Here is a 17629-nt window from a genome sequence, read left to right as displayed (position 1 = left end):
GGCATTTGATAATATATAGCCTTTACAATATCAGTATCATATGACCTTTAATCTTCTGTATTGGTTGGCAGTCTAGCACTTGGCAATTGTAGCTGTATGCAAAGTATATTACAGCATCTAAATGTTACATAACCAAGACAGGAACAGCAGTTAAATAGTATGTGTGTTTTGAAAAATTAAAAAAAAGAAAAGAAAAATGAGTCAATCTAAGGTTACTAATATGTGCTGGATTCACTGAAGTTAGATATGGTATTTTGTGTAAAAACCTCTTGGGTTTTACTTATTTGATCTTGACAAGCTCTATAGCAGCCTTCTCCAAATGGTCTGTTCCAGATGTGTGGGGGACTGTATCTCTCAGAATTACCAGCTTCTATAATCAATGGATATTACAAGCCAAGCAAACTGGATGTTTCAGTCTCACAACTTCTGGAAAGTGCCACGTTATGAAAGAATAAGAAATGAAATCTAAAATTCCAACACAATTTTTCATTTCAATTTCTTCTAGAGGCTGATTTGAGCAATCTAGACAGCCTGTTGTCTCTATTGAAAGAAGAAATCAGTTCCTCGAGGAAGAGGAGGAGATATCCAAGACATGCAACTGATGATGACTACAACATTGAAGTCCTTCTTGGAGTTGATGACTCAGTTGTACAGTTCCATGGGAAGGAACATGTTCAGAAGTATCTTCTGACTCTGATGAACATTGTGAGTATCTTATCACTTTTTACTCCCAGAGACTTGAGTCCAGTTGGATTACTTAACAGATCTTGCAAATCTCTATTGTATTTATTTATTTTGATATCAAGGCTGTCTGACTCCTTGATTACTCTGGATGACTTAAAAACAAATGTGAAATAATGCATATAAAAAGAGAATACGGTTTGACCAAAAGAACAAGCATCTGTCTTATACCAGACAAAACTAAAAAAGGGACTTCACAACCATCCTATCCCAAGGCCTGAGAGAAGAAAAATCTCAAACATTCAGATCATTATCTCTGGATCAAACTGTGAAGGGTACTTTAGCATTTAAGTAACGCTTACATCATCTGCTTCAAGCACTAGAATATAAACCAGTGGTTCTCAACCTGTGGGTCGGGACCCCATTTGGAGTCAAACAACCATTTCACGGGGGGTGCCAAACAAGGCTGCCCGCCATTTTTCCCCCTTTTCTTTGGCCATGCCCCTCGCACCTGGTGATGTATAAGTGGTTGGGGGTCACCACAACATGGGGAACTGTATTATGGGGTCGCGGCATTAGAAAGGTTGAGAACCACTGATATAAACCAAGTAGACTATAGTTCTATTACATTCAACAACAGAAGTTCTTTACAGTCAAACCTTTTCTACTGCTTCCAGTAGAAAGAGAGGGACCTCGCACAGAATAGAGCACTTTAGTATAGCCAAGACAGAAATAGAAAAACCTGTTCTTGAAATCTTAAAGAGTTCTCACCAGTTAATAACAAAACTAGATGGACCAATGTTCCAGTTCAGTACAGTGCAGCTTTCTATCTCCCCAGGGTTATTCATTTTGGTCAAATAATTGCAACGAAGGTTGCAATCCTGTAAACACATAATAATTAAATTCACTAAATGCATTCAGTTTATTTCTGAAAGTGGTTTTCAGATTGTATTAATAGGAAATGGTTTGGCAATTAGCTCTAAAATGTCTATATAAGAAAACACATATTTTAAACATAGATGCAAAATTCAATGGAAGCCCTTACTGTTGGAGTTCAAATGGAGCTCATTTGCTTCAGTACCACAGCTTTCCATGCGAGTGATTTCAAATAGACTTAGGAAGAATTAGGGAGACTCTTGCACAAATGGGGCAAGGCAAAATAAGTGACCTCTCTTCGTGGTACTGTCATGCTTTTTGTGTTACACAGTCATGCTTTACAGTACCCTCTGCTGACTCCCTTGTTCAAGGCAGAACTATGGATACTTTAAGAGAGATGCAGTCTGGATCAGAAGGGGGTTTAGTAAGAAAGAGTCAATTCAACACAAGACTGAAAAGCCTGTGGTTGACATATTCTAAGTTAGACTGTTAAAAAAGTAAAAAGAAAGGTATGGGTTTTTCCAAGTAAAGAGTCCTGCTAAAGTCCTAATGAGAGCCAGTTTGGTGTAGTGGTTAAGACACCAGGCTGGAAACGGGAGACTGTTTAAGCACAAAGTCAGCTGGACGACCTTGGGTCAGTCACTCTAGCTCACTTAGAAAGAAGAAGGCAAGAGCAAGTCACTTTGGGAATCTTGCCAAGAAAACTGCAAGACCTTGTCCAGGCAGCTGTAAGAAGTCAGCAGTGACTTGGACCCAAAAGTCCTAGCAGAATAACTTCTGGATGGCAATCAGTTCTAATATGTCTACTTCTAAATTTCACAAAAGAAGGATAATAGTGGTCCATTGAGACCAGTTATAAGCAGGAGCATTAATGAAGGGTGACATGACTCCAGCGTAAGCCACATCAGTGATCCATGTGGAACTGCTTTAACTTTTTCCTTCTCCCATTCTTAGATAAGAATGTTACCAGATTCAGACAGGATTCATTAATCAAAAACTTATTTCTGTATCTCTCAGTCAATCCCATGCCTATCTTCCTTAACCACTGTCATCTTATCCAGCAGTGAACTCTGGAAAACCCAGAAGCTTGCAAGTATTTTGAAATGCTCCATTTGATTTAACTTAAATCATTCTGGATTTGGTTTCCTCAAGACCCTTATTTGCAAACTTAACTTGTCAGTCTTGGGATTGATAGGTGTTTATAATACTGAATCCAGTAAGATTGAATATGACCCTGTAGGAACTGATTATTACAGTATACAATATCTTTATATTATACAAGAAAGAGAAAGATTTCAAAAGGAAAATGTTAAGAGAGATGTGAATATTTTTTAGGATCACTTCCCACTCCACTATTGCACTGCATATGTTAAGCATTTTTTGTTTCTTAGTTATTAGAAACAGAACCTTTAATCTGAAATACAGAATTGTTGGTCTCTGGATTCCCCCCTTACCATTAATCTGTCAAAACTTCAAATGCTGAGATTAATTCTCTGTTCTGATTGTAATAAAAGTATTAAGCCAGTTTTCTGGGTTCTTCCCTCATTAACTCAATACATTTTTTTTTTCAATTTACCATGATGATTTTGTGGATGCTTGATTAGCGTATCCACTGTGCTGATGGACAGATCTTGGAGTCAGAATAAATTAGGAAGAGAGATTCTTTGTTAAATAAAATTTTAATATTTTAACATTTGTCTTAGTGTTGCATTTGAAGACTGCACTAATCTTATTAAAGAATTTTACTTGATTGTGGGACTGAATGTATGTTTATGATTGTCTTTACATTTTTCCTTATATTAATTATTCCCTTGAAAAAGAATTAACAAATGACTTCAGATGCAGATAGATTAAACCAAGAAAATCCTTGCAGTTAAATGTGCAGTTGAAACAGATGGGTTTTTTTTACATGTACAGTTTAAAAGAAGCCATATAAATTCCACATAGAAAAACAGGTTTTTGAAAAGAAACATTTTCTTATCATGTCTCTTAAATCTATTTTAAGATGTATAGTTCCTGTAAGGAAGTTATACATTTTCAGTAAACTAACCAATGTTTTCATTAAAGAAACCATAACCTAATTTAAATTTTAAATCAGAGGTTTTGCAGAAATGCAAAATATTACTTTGTCTGCCTCTTTTTCTACCTCAATAAGAATTTCTAGAAGTCCCTACACAATGAACATTCATTCTCTCAAATGATTTGAGGAATTATTCCTAATCTTTGATACCTGAGGGAATCCTTTATCCTAGGTCAGTGGTGGCGAACCTATGGCACACGTGCCAGAGGCAGCACTCAGAGCCCTCTCTGTGGGCACACACACCATACCCCAGAGATGGCAACCACTAACTCGCCGAGGTCCCATGTGGCCAAATGCATCCCAGCACGGCTGGTTTCCCTCTCCCCCTGCCCCATCCCTCCTGGCCTCGCATGCTCTTCTTTTCCCAGGCACGACCCACTGCATCGCCTCCTCAGCTGTCGGCTATCTGTCCAGCTCAGAGGCGGCATCTCTGAACTGCTGGTGGTGGGCTGCAGAGCCCAGAGTGTGCCAGTTGAGCTGGTAGGCTGTGGCTGCTGATGGACACCATCGGCCCCCATGCACTTGCTGGCCTCTGTATGCAGGGGCCGATGGTGTCAGGCCCCTGCCTCACCTTGCCCTGTGACAATGGTACCCCCGCCCTGCCTTGCCTTGCCTCACCTCACCCCACAGGATGAGTCTCCTGCCCACTGCCCCACCTGCCAGACATCCCCTGGATCTCCTCCAACCCTGCCTGGTCCCCACAGGCGTCCCTCCCCACGAGCAAAATAGAGGTGACCATGCCCACCTTGGCCACACCCACCCAGTCTGCCATGACCACCACAGCCACACCCACCCAGTGGGCCATGCCCACCTGGCACCCGGCAATAAATAAGTGGGTTTTGGGTTGCAGTTTGGGCACTCGGTCTCTAAAAGGTTTGCCATCACTGTCCTAGGTATATGTTGAAGACTGGGTCACAGTTTGCCAAGCCTTTAGTCACCATGGGTAACAGATACCCATAGCTCCCTTAGTTCCTGCCTAGGATTCATATTTCATTCATATTTATCATCTATCAGTCTCTCTCTGTGTCTCTGTTTCTCTCTCTCTCTCTCTCTGTCTCTCTCTCTTTCTCCCATCTGCAGTCCTCTAATTTAAAAAAGAATGAAGCAGAAAATAAGATGCTACATAGCCAAGTACCAATCTCTAGTGTAATCTTTACTGCTAAAAATTATTCTGGCTTTGGAGATACTTTAGAAGGTTGTTAGAAAAGTAAAGTAAAGTAAATGACAGGGCAATGTAGAAACTGCTCTATTTAGAAGTGTGTCCATTTACTCAGAAAGAGGTAAGCTGAGCTGGTTGAGAGACTCTGGCAAAGCTAGAAGGCATACTTTCTGTTATGTCCTGAGCCTGTGCAAGCAGGCTCGGGGCATTGCAAACGGTTCCGGGCAGGTGCAAGTTGCCTGGGACCAGACAGGCTGTCGCCAGTACTTGTGCGCATGCGCAAGTGCTGGCGCGCCAAAAGTTGCAGATTGACCCGGGAATGGCCTATATAAGAGGCCAAGAGTTTTGGGCGTTGTCGACGTCTTGTACCTTGTATGCTGAACTGAATAAAGAAGTTTCCTGAGAACTACAACTGCTTCTCGTGTCTTGCCATTTCGCGAAGGACGCAACACTGGCAACGAAGGTGGGATGCCTTACATCGACAGAAGAAAGGTGTAAGCTTACCCGAGTGAGTCCTGAGCGGCAGGAACGGCGTTGACTTGGCAGCTACCCACCAATCCAGCAAGTATCGGGGGTAGGCTGGCTGATAGACCCTTCCTTTCTACAAAATGGCAAAAATTGGAAGGCTTTTGGAATTCGACGTCTCACATCCGGAGAGGTGGGAGTCCTACGCAGCCAGGGTGGAAAACTATCTCAAGGTAAATCAAGTAAGGGAAGATAGTTTAAAGGCTGCTACCCTGCTGTGCGTTTGCGGTCAAGACGCATTCGAAATCGCTGAGAACATTGCAGCACCTGTTCCTCTAGACTCTGTCAGCTACGCAGATCTAAAAAAGCTACTAAAGGAGCAGTTCCAGACCAAGTTGTCCGTCATCGCATGGCGCCACACCTTCGAACAGAGGGATCAACGACCCGGAGAATCGACCAAAGAATACATTGCCGCGCTGAGAAAAGCCGCTAAACACTGCGAGTTCAAGGATCTCGAAGAACGACTGAGAGACAGATTTGTATGCGGACTAAGGCATAGAGAGATACAGCAGAGACTTTTTGCCAAAGAAGACTTATCATTCCAAGATGCCTTGAGAGAGGTCACTGCAGAAGAAGCAGCGGGTGGTGCCATCAAGAACATGCGGCCGATCAGAAGCATTCCAGATGCTGCGTCCGTGCACCAGGAAGGAGTCCAAAGGAACTCTGAGGAGGATCCTGACGATGAAGTGGACCGTCTCTACCCCACGAAGGAAGGGAAACAGAAAGGAAGCTCTTCAGCTCTCCCCAAGTGCCTCGGTTGTGGAGGTCGCCACAAGAGAACAGACTGTAAGTTCCGCTCCGCTATCTGCAGAGCATGCGGAAAACAAGGACACATTGCAGCTATGTGCCTGGGCCGTCAGAAGGTACAACCTCAGGAAGAATTGTGCCTGAAAGGTACCAGGGTTCCCAGCCAAAACAGGGTGGGGTTTTGCGCTTCGCGAAGAAGCATCTATAGGACAGGCACACACAAGCCCATTAAGAAAAAGGCTGTCCTGTTAAGGTTCAGGAAAACGGGCCTCAAGCTTAAGAAGGACAAATGTAAAATTGGGGTGCCTTCTACTGATTTTCTGGGATTCAAAATTGATGCTACTGGGATTCACCCTGCTGAATCCAAACTGAAAGCTATTATGCATGCTCCCAGGCCAAAGTCTAAGGCCGAACTACAGGCTTTCCTGGGCCTTCTGAATTTCTACAATTCCTTTCTTCCACATAAGGCTAGTGTAGCTGAGCCTCTTCACAGGCTATTAGACAAACAGGCAGTGTGGCAGTGGTCACAAAAACATGAGGCAAGTTTCAATGAGGTCAAAACCTTACTCACTTCTAACAGTGTACTCGCACATTTCAATGAATCCCTTCCTGTGTGCATCGCTTGTGATGCTTCTCCTTATGGGGTAGGAGCTGTACTAAGCCACCTCAGGGCAGATGGAACTCAGGTTCCTGTTGCATACTACTTCAGAACCTTGTCTTCTGCTGAGCGTAATTATGCTCAAATAGATAGGGAGGCTTTAGCTGTGGTTGCTGGAATTAAAAAATTCCATGATTTTTTATATGGCAGGCATTTCACGGTCTTCACTGACCATAAGCCTTTGTTGGGGCTGTTTACCACACGTAAGCAAACTCCCCAAATCATCTCCCCCAGAATGCTAAGATGGTCTATCTTTCTTTCTGCCTATGATTTCTCCCTATTTCATAAAGCTAATGGGCCATGCTGATGGCCTCAGTAGGTTACCCCTGCCGGTAATAGAAGCTGACCCTGCACCAGCTATCAATCTTCTCTCCATTCAGGCCTTGCCCGAGTCTCCTTTGAATGCCAGAGATGTAGCCGCTGAATCAGGCACAGATCACACACTTTCACGTGTCCTTTTCTTGGGTTTTATCTGGATGGCTAGAGAGCTGTCTGGGCACTGAGTTTCAGAGTTTCTGGTCTAAAAGGAACGAGTTGTCCACTTTCCAGAGTTGTCTGCTTTGGGGAAGCAGAGTTGTCATTCCTACCTCAATGAGGACTAGGGTCTTAGGTTCCCTCCACGAGGGTCATCCTGGCATTGTACGCATGAAGGCGCTCGCGCGCAGCCATTTGTGGTGGCCTGGGTTAGATAGTGACATTGAAGCTAAGGTGCACGCATGCCACCTTTGCCAACGCTCGCGCCCCGAAATGCCCCAAGCTCCTGTACATAGATGGGAGGAAACACAGTCTCCATGGTCTAGGGTGCACATTGACTACGCTGGGCCCTTTCAGGGTCAATTCTTCTTGGTCCTAGTTGACAGCCATTCAAAATGGCTTGAGGTTGTACCTGTACCACCACCGCTGCAAAGACTATTCAAGTACTGAGGGGGATTTTTGCTGCACACGGGCTTCCAGATGTCCTCGTGTCTGACAACGGCCCTCAATTCACTTCTTCCGAATTCCAAGCTTTCTTACAGGCTAACATGATTCATCATGCCACCTCTGCACCGTTCCACCCGTCCACCAACGGTATGGCTGAACGCATGGTTCGCATCACCAAGGACGCCTTGAAGAAAATTACCTACGGAGACTGGCATCACAGGTTGGCTGACTTACTCCTTTCTTATCGCACTACACCGTCCACTTCTACGGGGAGGAGCCCAACTGAACTTCATTGGGGGCGCAAACTGACTACCAAGCTTGACCAGTTGCATCCGGATAGACTGCCTTCTTCTTACACACACCCCAGGGCACCTAGACAACTCCTTGTGGGTGCCCCGGTTTGGACTCGTAATTACGGGCCTGGTCATTCATGGGTCCCTGCTTCTATATCCAGGGTCACAGGTCCTCTGTCTTACGAGGTGTCCCTGGACAACGGTCGTGTCCTGCGTCGACACATCGATCAACTTTGCCCTAGACGGGACCTTCCCGCTGAGACTCCTGGGTCTTTTCTGGGGGGGAGGGGGACCCCTTTGGGCAAGGGGAAGGGCATGGGCTGCTGCCCATTATCAATGAGGAAGCCACAACGGCTCATCTCAAGATTCCGCGAGTGCTCCAAACAGGAATTCAAGTAGCCCAACTAGATACCAGGCATCAACGCCTACTCCAGCCAGGGAGTCACCCCGGGGGCATAATCACTACTCACCTGCATCACACAGTACTCCAGTCAGGAAGGATACCCGGGAGCATCCCAATAAACCATTCTCCGCAAGAGAGCTGGCACACACTCCTTCTAGTCGGCCCGACACTACCCCTGTTCCTAGAAGGGGGCAAACACACAGGGAGATGGTTGTGGAACCAAATCCCGACTACAACACCTCTGACTCCACTCAGGGGACAACTGAGTTTTGGGACAGTACTGAAAACCCCACAAGCCTGGGGACAGACCGGGAACCAGGGGACAGACAACCTCCTGACAGGTCTTGGACGGACCTTGGAGGTTCTACAGAATCGCCCAACAGTGACAGTCACTTAGAGGGGCCAGAGAGCCTGCAGCAAGGCAGGACAACCAGGTCAAACAAAGAAAGAAGCCCTGGCCTGATGAGCCCGGTGGGCAAGCAAGCAGGCCAGGCATTGGAGCACAGTCCTTGGGAACCTCCAGGGTGTAATAGGGGGGACAGATACCCATCACCCCTCAATCAAGGGGTACTTGGCTGGTACCCAGAAGTTAGGAGGTCACAGAGAGCCAGGAAATCTCCTAAGTATTTAGAAGATTTTTTAACTCTATTGGCAAAACAGAGTTAACAGAGGGAACAGAACACTTAGACTAATGGAAGCAAAAGTAATACCTGGCATTGGGTAGTATGGCACTACACTCGTAATGGGTTATGTGTTACTATGGCATGGTTAATAGTTTTAACCCGGGGGGAAGGGGTGTTATGTCCTAAGCCTGTGCAAGCAGGCTCGGGGCATTGCAAACGGTTCCGGGCAGGTACAAGTTGCCCGGGACCAGACAGGCTGTTGCCAGTACTTGTGCGCATGCGCAAGTGCTGGCGCACCAAAAGTTGCAGATTGACCTGGGAATGGCCTATATAAGAGGCCAAGAGTTTTGGGTGTTGTCGGCGTCTTGTACCTTGTATGCTGAACTGAATAAAGAAGTTTCCTGAGAACTACAACTGCTTCTCGTGTCTTGCCATTTCGCGAAGGACGCAACACTTTCTGTCTATGACATCCTGTGGCATCCAATCTGAGAGACTGCATTCCTCTCTAAAATCTATCAAATATCCAGATGTGTTTAGCAGCCCCAGGAGGTTGGGGAAAACTAAATTAAGGTATAATGAGGATTGCTATTTGTGGATTTGTACAATTTGTAAACTCTCATTTTATTAATCGAATCCCTCAGTATTTATTGAGATCATTGTTAAAATTGGTCTTGACCAAGACCTTTTTGGTGAATTCATTCCTTGGTTTTCCAATGATTGATCTAGTGTGAGAAGGATTAGCCGGCAAACAAAGTTGCTGTTGCCCAGGAGATGCCCAAGTGTGGTTTGAAATATTGATCCATAATATTTCCCTGAATAGGTTGAGGGTTGGAGCGCCTAAGTGTAAAGCCAATATGCTCAAGTGAAGGTTCTTAGCAGATAACAGCATGCTATGTGAATATGGAGAGACGCAAAGCCTGGTCCATCTGCTGGCATGTCGGCTACTACCAGAAACATGTATCAATAATAACTTATTTTTGGCCAACGACAAAGCCAAGAAGGTGGTTTCATCCTGGCATTTTAAAGTTTGATCTATACATGGAAGAAGAACAAGAATATTAACCAAATCATGGCTAATCATTTTCTGTAACACCCCCCCCCCAGGGCAAGTAGAGATGTCTCCACATGCCTCTTATATTAGTGAACCCAATTATCATTGACATTAATAATACAATATTTCACAATACTTAATAAGAGTGTATTATATATTTCTAAAAAGAGACTATAGCAGAGTACAGTTATATAAATATAAAAGGATAGTTACAGTGGAAAAGTACATAGTACAATTTAAAAAAAAAGCTTTGAAAAGGTTGCTTGGCAAATTATATTAATATCTAGGGGAGCCTGTCTTCAAAAGCAATAGAAATCACAGTCAGATCATTCTAAATGTATTTCCAGCCAAATAACCTTCTCTTTATTTTTTTCAACAAAGGGATGAAGTTTGGAAAAAAAAAAAAGTTGAGAAACTGAGGGTTTACATAGCATCAACTATTTCTCAGAACAAGTTAGTTTTTTTCCTTGACTTTATTTAGGATTCCAAAGGACTTTTCCCTGACTGGTCTCATTCTCTTCCTTGGAATCATTCCAAATATTGTGAACTAAAGTTCATCATCATCTCCAAATCAATGCATCTCGAGAAGGTCTGGGTTTTGACTTTCAGGTGGATATCTCTTGCCTATCAATCCATTCTTCAACTAGTTAATCCAGACCATTGCCTGTCAATAGTATCCAGATCTATTTAACAGTTCGTTCATTCTTTGACTAAGGATGCAAAGAAAATTATTTCCTGGGTTTCAAAGAGTCATCCTGGAATGAAGAAATGAAACCCAGCTTTATAATTTTTAAGTGGCATTTATGCAAACTGCATCCATCAATCCATTAAAATAAAATCTGAAGCCATCTGTGTAGTCTGTTTTTTATTTAATGCATGTGTTTTATATCGCGTGACCAGAATCTATCGTAAAAACGTGTATGTCCAGGCATGCATGGGCAAGACAGAAAGCAAGCTTGATTTATGGTTGAAGCCTATCTTTTAATTTTGAAATGAAGTCACCCTCTCAGAGAGAGTAGTGACCCCAAAAGATACAAGCAAGTTCCAGAAGTTTTTCAAGAAAGAAAAGCAAACGCACTGTGGTTTTAGCTTCTGTTTTGAACCATTTCTTCCAAGGCCAGATTTCATACTTCCGTTCCTTTTAAAATGACTGTATTGAAAAAAAGGTGCCTACTATTTAGGTTTTTCAGTTTTCTTAGCTGAGGAAGTGCATTTTGGGTCCAAATGATTGTGTTATTCAGGACACACAGATTTGTTTTGCTGTAATATTGTCTCCAAGGAGATTGTTTTACTGACTCCCATGGTAATGAAAGTGATCCTTATTGAATGTCCTCACTTAGCGACCACAATTGGGAGCAGCAACTCAGTAATTAAGTGAATTCAGTTGCTTAGTGGTTGCTAAGTGAAACTATAGTAAGTGAATCAACTCTCCTAGGATCTTACTTCAGCTTTCCTTTGCAGACCTGCAAGATTTGGTCATAAAGTTACTTTGTCATCCGTCTTGTAATTGTGAATGGTTGTTAAATGAGGCAATTGCTAAATGAGGACTACCAGTACATACTACATGCCCTCAAACAGAACATAGTTCATGGTTCTTTCATCCATGACTTGGCAATATCATGGAAGTGATTTGGGCCTAAAAATTGGCTTCTGCTGCTTTCCATGGCATGTCTCTTTCCCCAAATGGACAAGTTCAAAATGTTTCTCTTTTGAACTAAAGCTGGGAATATAAGTAGTAGAAGTGTTCCAGACTCTGCAAAGCCTGTTAGAGCTGCTCTCTATCATATCATAGACAAGTCCCAGTTCCTCTCACATCTTCCTGCTGTCAGAGTCATGCTCTCATAGATGTTTGCTACTTGTGGTCCCTCAGATCAAGATAGGGGTGGAATAAACTAATAAATCTCTTGCAGAATCAAGTTACTTGGAAGCAATTTTCTTAGTTCATCTTTTCCCCCCACCTTTGATATATCAGTTCAAGGCACAATATGTGAGAATGTTTCTTTCTCTGGATGCTTTAATACAGCAGGTTTTCCGAAAGAGAGGAAGGAAGGAACAGCAGATGTTATCAACATCTTTTGTTGATAACAAAAGACAGGAATGCTGGCTTTTTCTGACAGTTTCTACAAAATTCATAAAATAAATTCTAAGCTGCTTTGAGGAAAAGAAGATTATGAATGATACATATTTTTCTTTTACTTTTTTGGCAGAGTCACAGTTGAAAACTATGCCCTGAATTCTGAAGCCATAGAAATAGTATCAATAAAATTTAAAAGAAGAGATTATCTCCGCTCCTTTAAAATGTTAAGGCAACTTGCTGATTAAGGGGAGCCAATTGGTGCATTCAGCTATTAGTAGCAGTGCAGGAAGATGGGAGAAGTGCACAAATCTCTCATTGGCTGCCCAGTTTGTCCCCAGAATGAACGGTGGGCTTCTTGCAGAGCTGTATGATTATACTGAGTCAGCCTCTCTCTCTCTCTCTCTCTCTCTCTCTCTCTCTCTCTCTCTCTCTCTCTCTCTCTCTCTCTCTCTCTCCCCCCCCTCCCTCCCTCTCTCTCTCTCTCTCTCTCTCTCTCTCTCCTAGAGAAATACAGTGAATACAGTGAACCACGTTCCTGCATACAAAGTGCATAATTCAGATTTTAAAGCAGCTTATTTGCATCACATTAGGATAGGCAGTTATTTGAGATGACTCCTATCACAGTGAATGAGGAAGACTCATTCAGGAAACCTTTCTTAAGTTGGACAAAAATTGGTCTGAAATGGTATTGGGTCTCCTGCTTGAACTAGGAGAACTCCAAAACTCCCTTCCATTATTCTCTGTGGTTTTTTTTTTTATTCTGCTGGTGAAGTGCCTCAAAACTTGCCTTATATTCTTTATAGAGCCCTTATTTAATCCAGTTTGTAAACTCCTCCAATTTACTTTATTACTTTTCCACCCTGTATTTTCCCAGTCAGGCAAGTATTATATGTTTCTCTTTTGAAACAGAGCTGGGAATATACAGTAGGTAGGGAAACCTCACAGATATTGTATAATATGTTGATACTCAAGCCAGCATTCATGGTTTTGCAACCATGACTGGGAATTCAGAGAATTACAGTGTTAAACTGTTGCATTATAGAATAGTAGGTCAGGGCTACATCATACTGGCTTTCCATGTGCTTCCTAATTAGCCCATTTCCATAAACTGTAAATAGTCATTTACTAATCATGATTAGCAGTAGGTGTGAACTTAAATGGACTCCAGAAGATGGTAGAGGACAGGAAGACCTGGAGGAATGTTGTCCATGGGGTCGTGATGGGTCGGACACGACTTCACAATTAACAACAACAACAATCATGATATTCTTCTATCAACAGATTACATTATATGGAGACTGCAGTGGATGCTGATGGAAACAGTGTTTATACATATTTTAGGGATTTTTTTTTTGTGTGTGTGTGTTGTAGCTCATAAGCAAAAGTTGAGAAGGCCAAGTAGCCTGAGGGAGGAATTCAGTAAATTGTAAATTGGTCATGAATCCAGAAGAGAGTCTGTAGCCTCTGACAGCCAATGTTGCTGTCAAAGAGGAGACAAAGAATTCCAAACTAGCTACTTTTGCCAAGGCATCTAGTTTTTTTTTTTTTAAAAAAAAAAGTTTGATTAGCAGCTGATAGGATGATTTGTTAGAATGTTTACAGAACACTCATGAAAGCAAAAGTAATGTAGTCCACTGAGATTTTTGAGACTTACGTATATTGTACAGTGGTTTCTGCTGAGAACTATTATGTCTTTCCATGCCCTTCCTGCAGTCTACCTTCCAACTGAAAACAGAAATGAAATAGATCTGGCCTTCTGTTAGGTCATACTAGCCCAGTTGTCCTTCCAGATTGTTCAGGGCTCTCCAGAGCCTGAAGCCCAACTTTTTCTCATTGCTTTCTTTTACTGGAGATGATGGGGATTGAACCTGCAAAGCCAATGTTCTCCCCCAAGAGAAATGGGGTTCTCAGATATGGATTAGCTCTCCTTTGCTCCCATCACTTACAAATGGATAGCAGAGTGTATGGGGTTGCATGCAGAGGGTTAAAGGTTTGGATGCCAACTTCCCCCCCCCCCAAAGTCTTAAATAGATATTATTAAGAAGAATCTTTCTGAAAGAACTGAGGATCCTGTTGGCAGACAATGCCAGACAAGACGGCAAATACTCTAATAAGATATTCATATGATCCACAGTCAGGATCCAACCTGCTTTAAAGTACTTTTAATTGATTTGCCTCTGTTTTCTGCCTGTATGTTAATGAATTCATTGGTGAATCAGAGATGAAAAGTTGTACTTTATAGCCCACCTTGAGGGGAATGCTGGAACTTGCCCATGGAGCATAGGTTCAGGCATGTTTGAGCAGGTAATGATAATGATAATGCAATCCCATCTCTCCCGTTTTAACTCCAATCATGTTTCTTCTGCAGTATCTGGGGAGTTGTAGATTGCTAAACCTATTGAGGATTATCTGTCTAAAAATCCACAGTCATCCTCAAAGAATTTCAGCTTTCTTAATTCCCAGGAGAGATTGAATAAGTATTAAAGGTGTTTAAATCAACATGGTAATTATGCTCCCCTTGGAAAAATACACATCATTCTATTTGAATGAACACCATATATTTGCAAAATGATATGTAAATTTACTGATTTGTAGTTTAACACAGCCAGAGGGCATCAGATTCAGGAAGGGGAGATACAAAGGATTATTAGTAAGCATGGTGAATTCTGGACCAAACCTTCAGCTGAAAAATGCAAGCATATACGCATACATACAGACATACACATGTAGAAGCAGGGGAAAAAAGATTTTTTTCAATCATTTCTGTTTATTGTACATGGGTTTGCTTCTGGAATCCCTGTGGAGAAAATGTTCAAAGTTTCTGGACAAAAATTCTTGTTACATAATGTTATTCTCAGTCTAGCAGGGAATGGACTTTTTCTTTTTACCCAGATTAATTTATCTAGTAGCCATATCTCATGTATCTAACGCCAGTATGTTATTCAAGGACAATCTAATGGAAACTCTCCATATTTTTAGGTCAATTCCAAGACTCTTGCATTTACAACCAACCATAAACTATGTTTAATTTGTACTTTGCACTGAGACATGATTTATTTAAACATTGTTATCTATTTTTTCAGTATCCTTGAACTGAGTCTTACCTAAAAGCTTATTACCTGTTATCTGATTTATTCCCTATTCTCTGATGTTGCTTTTGCATTGCATAACTTTGGCCTGCAGAATTGATCTCCCTAACTGTATAATTTGAACCTCCAGCTTGGAGCTGTAACATTGCACACAGTATTCTTCTATTGTCTCACTTCACCTTTAACTCTGTCAACTTGATCATTGCTCCTGCAGTGCGGATAATCAAATTGTTCCCTAAGGACAGCTACATAAACCCACCTTTATTTCTACATATTTAGAACTGATAATCAAATAGGTGGATAGCTTCTGCCTTTTAGAATCGACCATCAACAATAAGGAAGCAAGCAGTCAAGAAATATGCCCCAGGCCATGGCTACCACTTGGTTGAGTAGTCATGAAGTCCTTGGAAAATATATTCATATATCATGATATGTCTGTACCTACAAAGGTCAGAATAGTGCAACCTATGGCATTCCCTGTGACAATCTATGGAAGTGAAAGTTGGACTTTGAAGGATAGGAAAAGTATTTATGCTTTTGAACTTTGATGTTAGAGAAAACATCTGAGAATACTGTATATAGTCAAAATAAATAAATGGATCATCAAACAAATCAACCCAGAGTTCTCACTTGAGGTGAAAATGTGAGTTTTATCTACTTGAATGCATTTTGCAAAGACCTAGGTCTCTAGAGAAGGCAGTAATACTGAGAAAAGGAGGAAAGAAGGAGAAGATGATGATCAGCACAAATTGGATGGACCCAGTTACTGTATTGATTAGTGTACTGTTGGGAGACCTAAAAGACATGTTAGGGATGTCTTAGAAAAAAATCTATTTATGGAGCCAATAAGAGCTTGCCCTGATTTGATGGCACATAATCAAACAATCAATCAATGTATACACTATTTTCCACTATTATACGGAGTCTTGTTTGTGGGGAAGGGATTTGTGAAGACTTGGTAGTTCTCAGAGATACGTAATTCTCCTCTTTAAAAGTAACAAACAAATTCCACAGCCATGCTAACAAAAGCATGAGAGTCACAGAATGGATGGTCTCTTTGTTCACTAAGATAAAGCATACTTCTAGGTTTATTCAAGCATTTTATAGCATTTGATATATATTCATATATCATGATATGTCTGTACCTACAAAGGTCAGAATAGTGCAACCTATGCATGTGAGGCTAAAACTCTGTAGGATGAGAGGCAAAGGCACCTGTTCAACCTGAGTCTTTTAAGGAAGCTGGTACTAGGCAAAAATGGCTGGTTCATGATCCGGCTCTTATACCATTGAAGACAGACACCTCCAAGTATTCAGAAACTTGATAAGGTACAATGTCCTTACAATCCATAACCTTACGAGGCAGGTGAGTCTTACCCACCACCATCACCTTTTTATAGTTTTGTACCACTATTCATCCCAAAAACTAATGGAGTAGGAAAATTTTCTTAACAAATTATAACCTAAGCATATCAAATGTGTTTTTTTTTTTCTGTCTTAGCAATAATCTTTAATGTTCTTCTCTGGTATCGGGGAAATAAAACAATATTTCAAAATGTCACAGCTAGCATTTTATTTCCAGGGTTTTAATTTAATGCAATGTTGCAGCTTGATTGTTAGGTAAATATGCTATTATTAAGTAGATTTTGAATTAAAAGTTTTTATCATGTGGCTTTATCCACACTATTGTCATGTTACATGGATACTTTCACGTTCTGTTGTAGGTTAATGAAATCTATCATGATGAGTCTTTAGGTGCCCATATTAATGTTGTCTTGGTAAGAATCATCCTGCTGAGCTATGCAAAAGTAAGTATAATTTTAGTACCAATTTCAAACATGATTGATACATATTTTTGTCATTTGCATGGTTTTCTTCATATAAGACTATGTCTGATAGTGTAATGAAACAATCTGTGAGTTGACAGTAGTTTGGAAAACGATGCTTTCATGGGCTTCCCAATCCAGAAGGCCAGAGAAGACTTCCCAAAAAACTTCTGGAGTGTCTTCCAGGGGGATGACAAGTTTCCAACAACTTCTGGCCACTATTTGCTTTTTACTTTTCTTCAGCCTCAAGTGACCAAAAGAACCATTGCCAATTGTATCACTTTTCAGGATGATGATGGCAGTGATGCTCATTATTAATTTAAGTAGAATATATCACATATATTGTTCAACACAACCAAGACATTCCATAGTTGCATAGCAACTAGTTTCTCTATGCTTAGGGAATTTGTTAATGCAGTAAATTAGCTTTCAACACAGTAAATAATTGTCAGTTAATTCAAGCTAGGCATTTTATCAAACATCGTTCCTTGAAATGTTTATGACAAAGAAAATGGACAAAGTGCATGTTAATTAAGCCCAATTCCTAGCATTATTAATAATGGCCTTTTGAAAATATTCAGTAAGTTGAAAGTAAACCAAATGTGCTTGCTACTTGTCTT

At 41.5% G+C, this 17629-nt stretch overlaps 1 protein-coding gene across 3 annotated transcripts in view; it reads left to right on the top strand.

Annotated features, from left to right (window-relative positions):
- The window catches only part of ADAMTS2 (ADAM metallopeptidase with thrombospondin type 1 motif 2), a 274775-nt gene that overhangs the window by 176972 nt on the left and 80174 nt on the right, over positions 1 to 17629 (top strand). For all 3 annotated transcript variants that reach the window (XM_039340802.1, XM_039340803.1, XM_039340801.1), the window contains exons 4-5: positions 506 to 705; positions 16908 to 16991. In XM_039340802.1, coding sequence (XP_039196736.1) covers positions 506 to 705; positions 16908 to 16991 — 284 coding nt within the window. The remainder of the gene's footprint in view (positions 1 to 505; positions 706 to 16907; positions 16992 to 17629) is intronic.

The sequence above is a fragment of the Crotalus tigris genome, unplaced genomic scaffold, assembly GCF_016545835.1.
Source record: "Crotalus tigris isolate CLP2741 ecotype Arizona unplaced genomic scaffold, ASM1654583v1 scf7180000017754.2947050, whole genome shotgun sequence".
Lineage (NCBI taxonomy): Eukaryota > Metazoa > Chordata > Lepidosauria > Squamata > Viperidae > Crotalus > Crotalus tigris.
The sequence above is the reverse complement of the archived record's forward strand: the minus strand, read 5'-3'. Positions and strand labels throughout refer to the sequence as shown.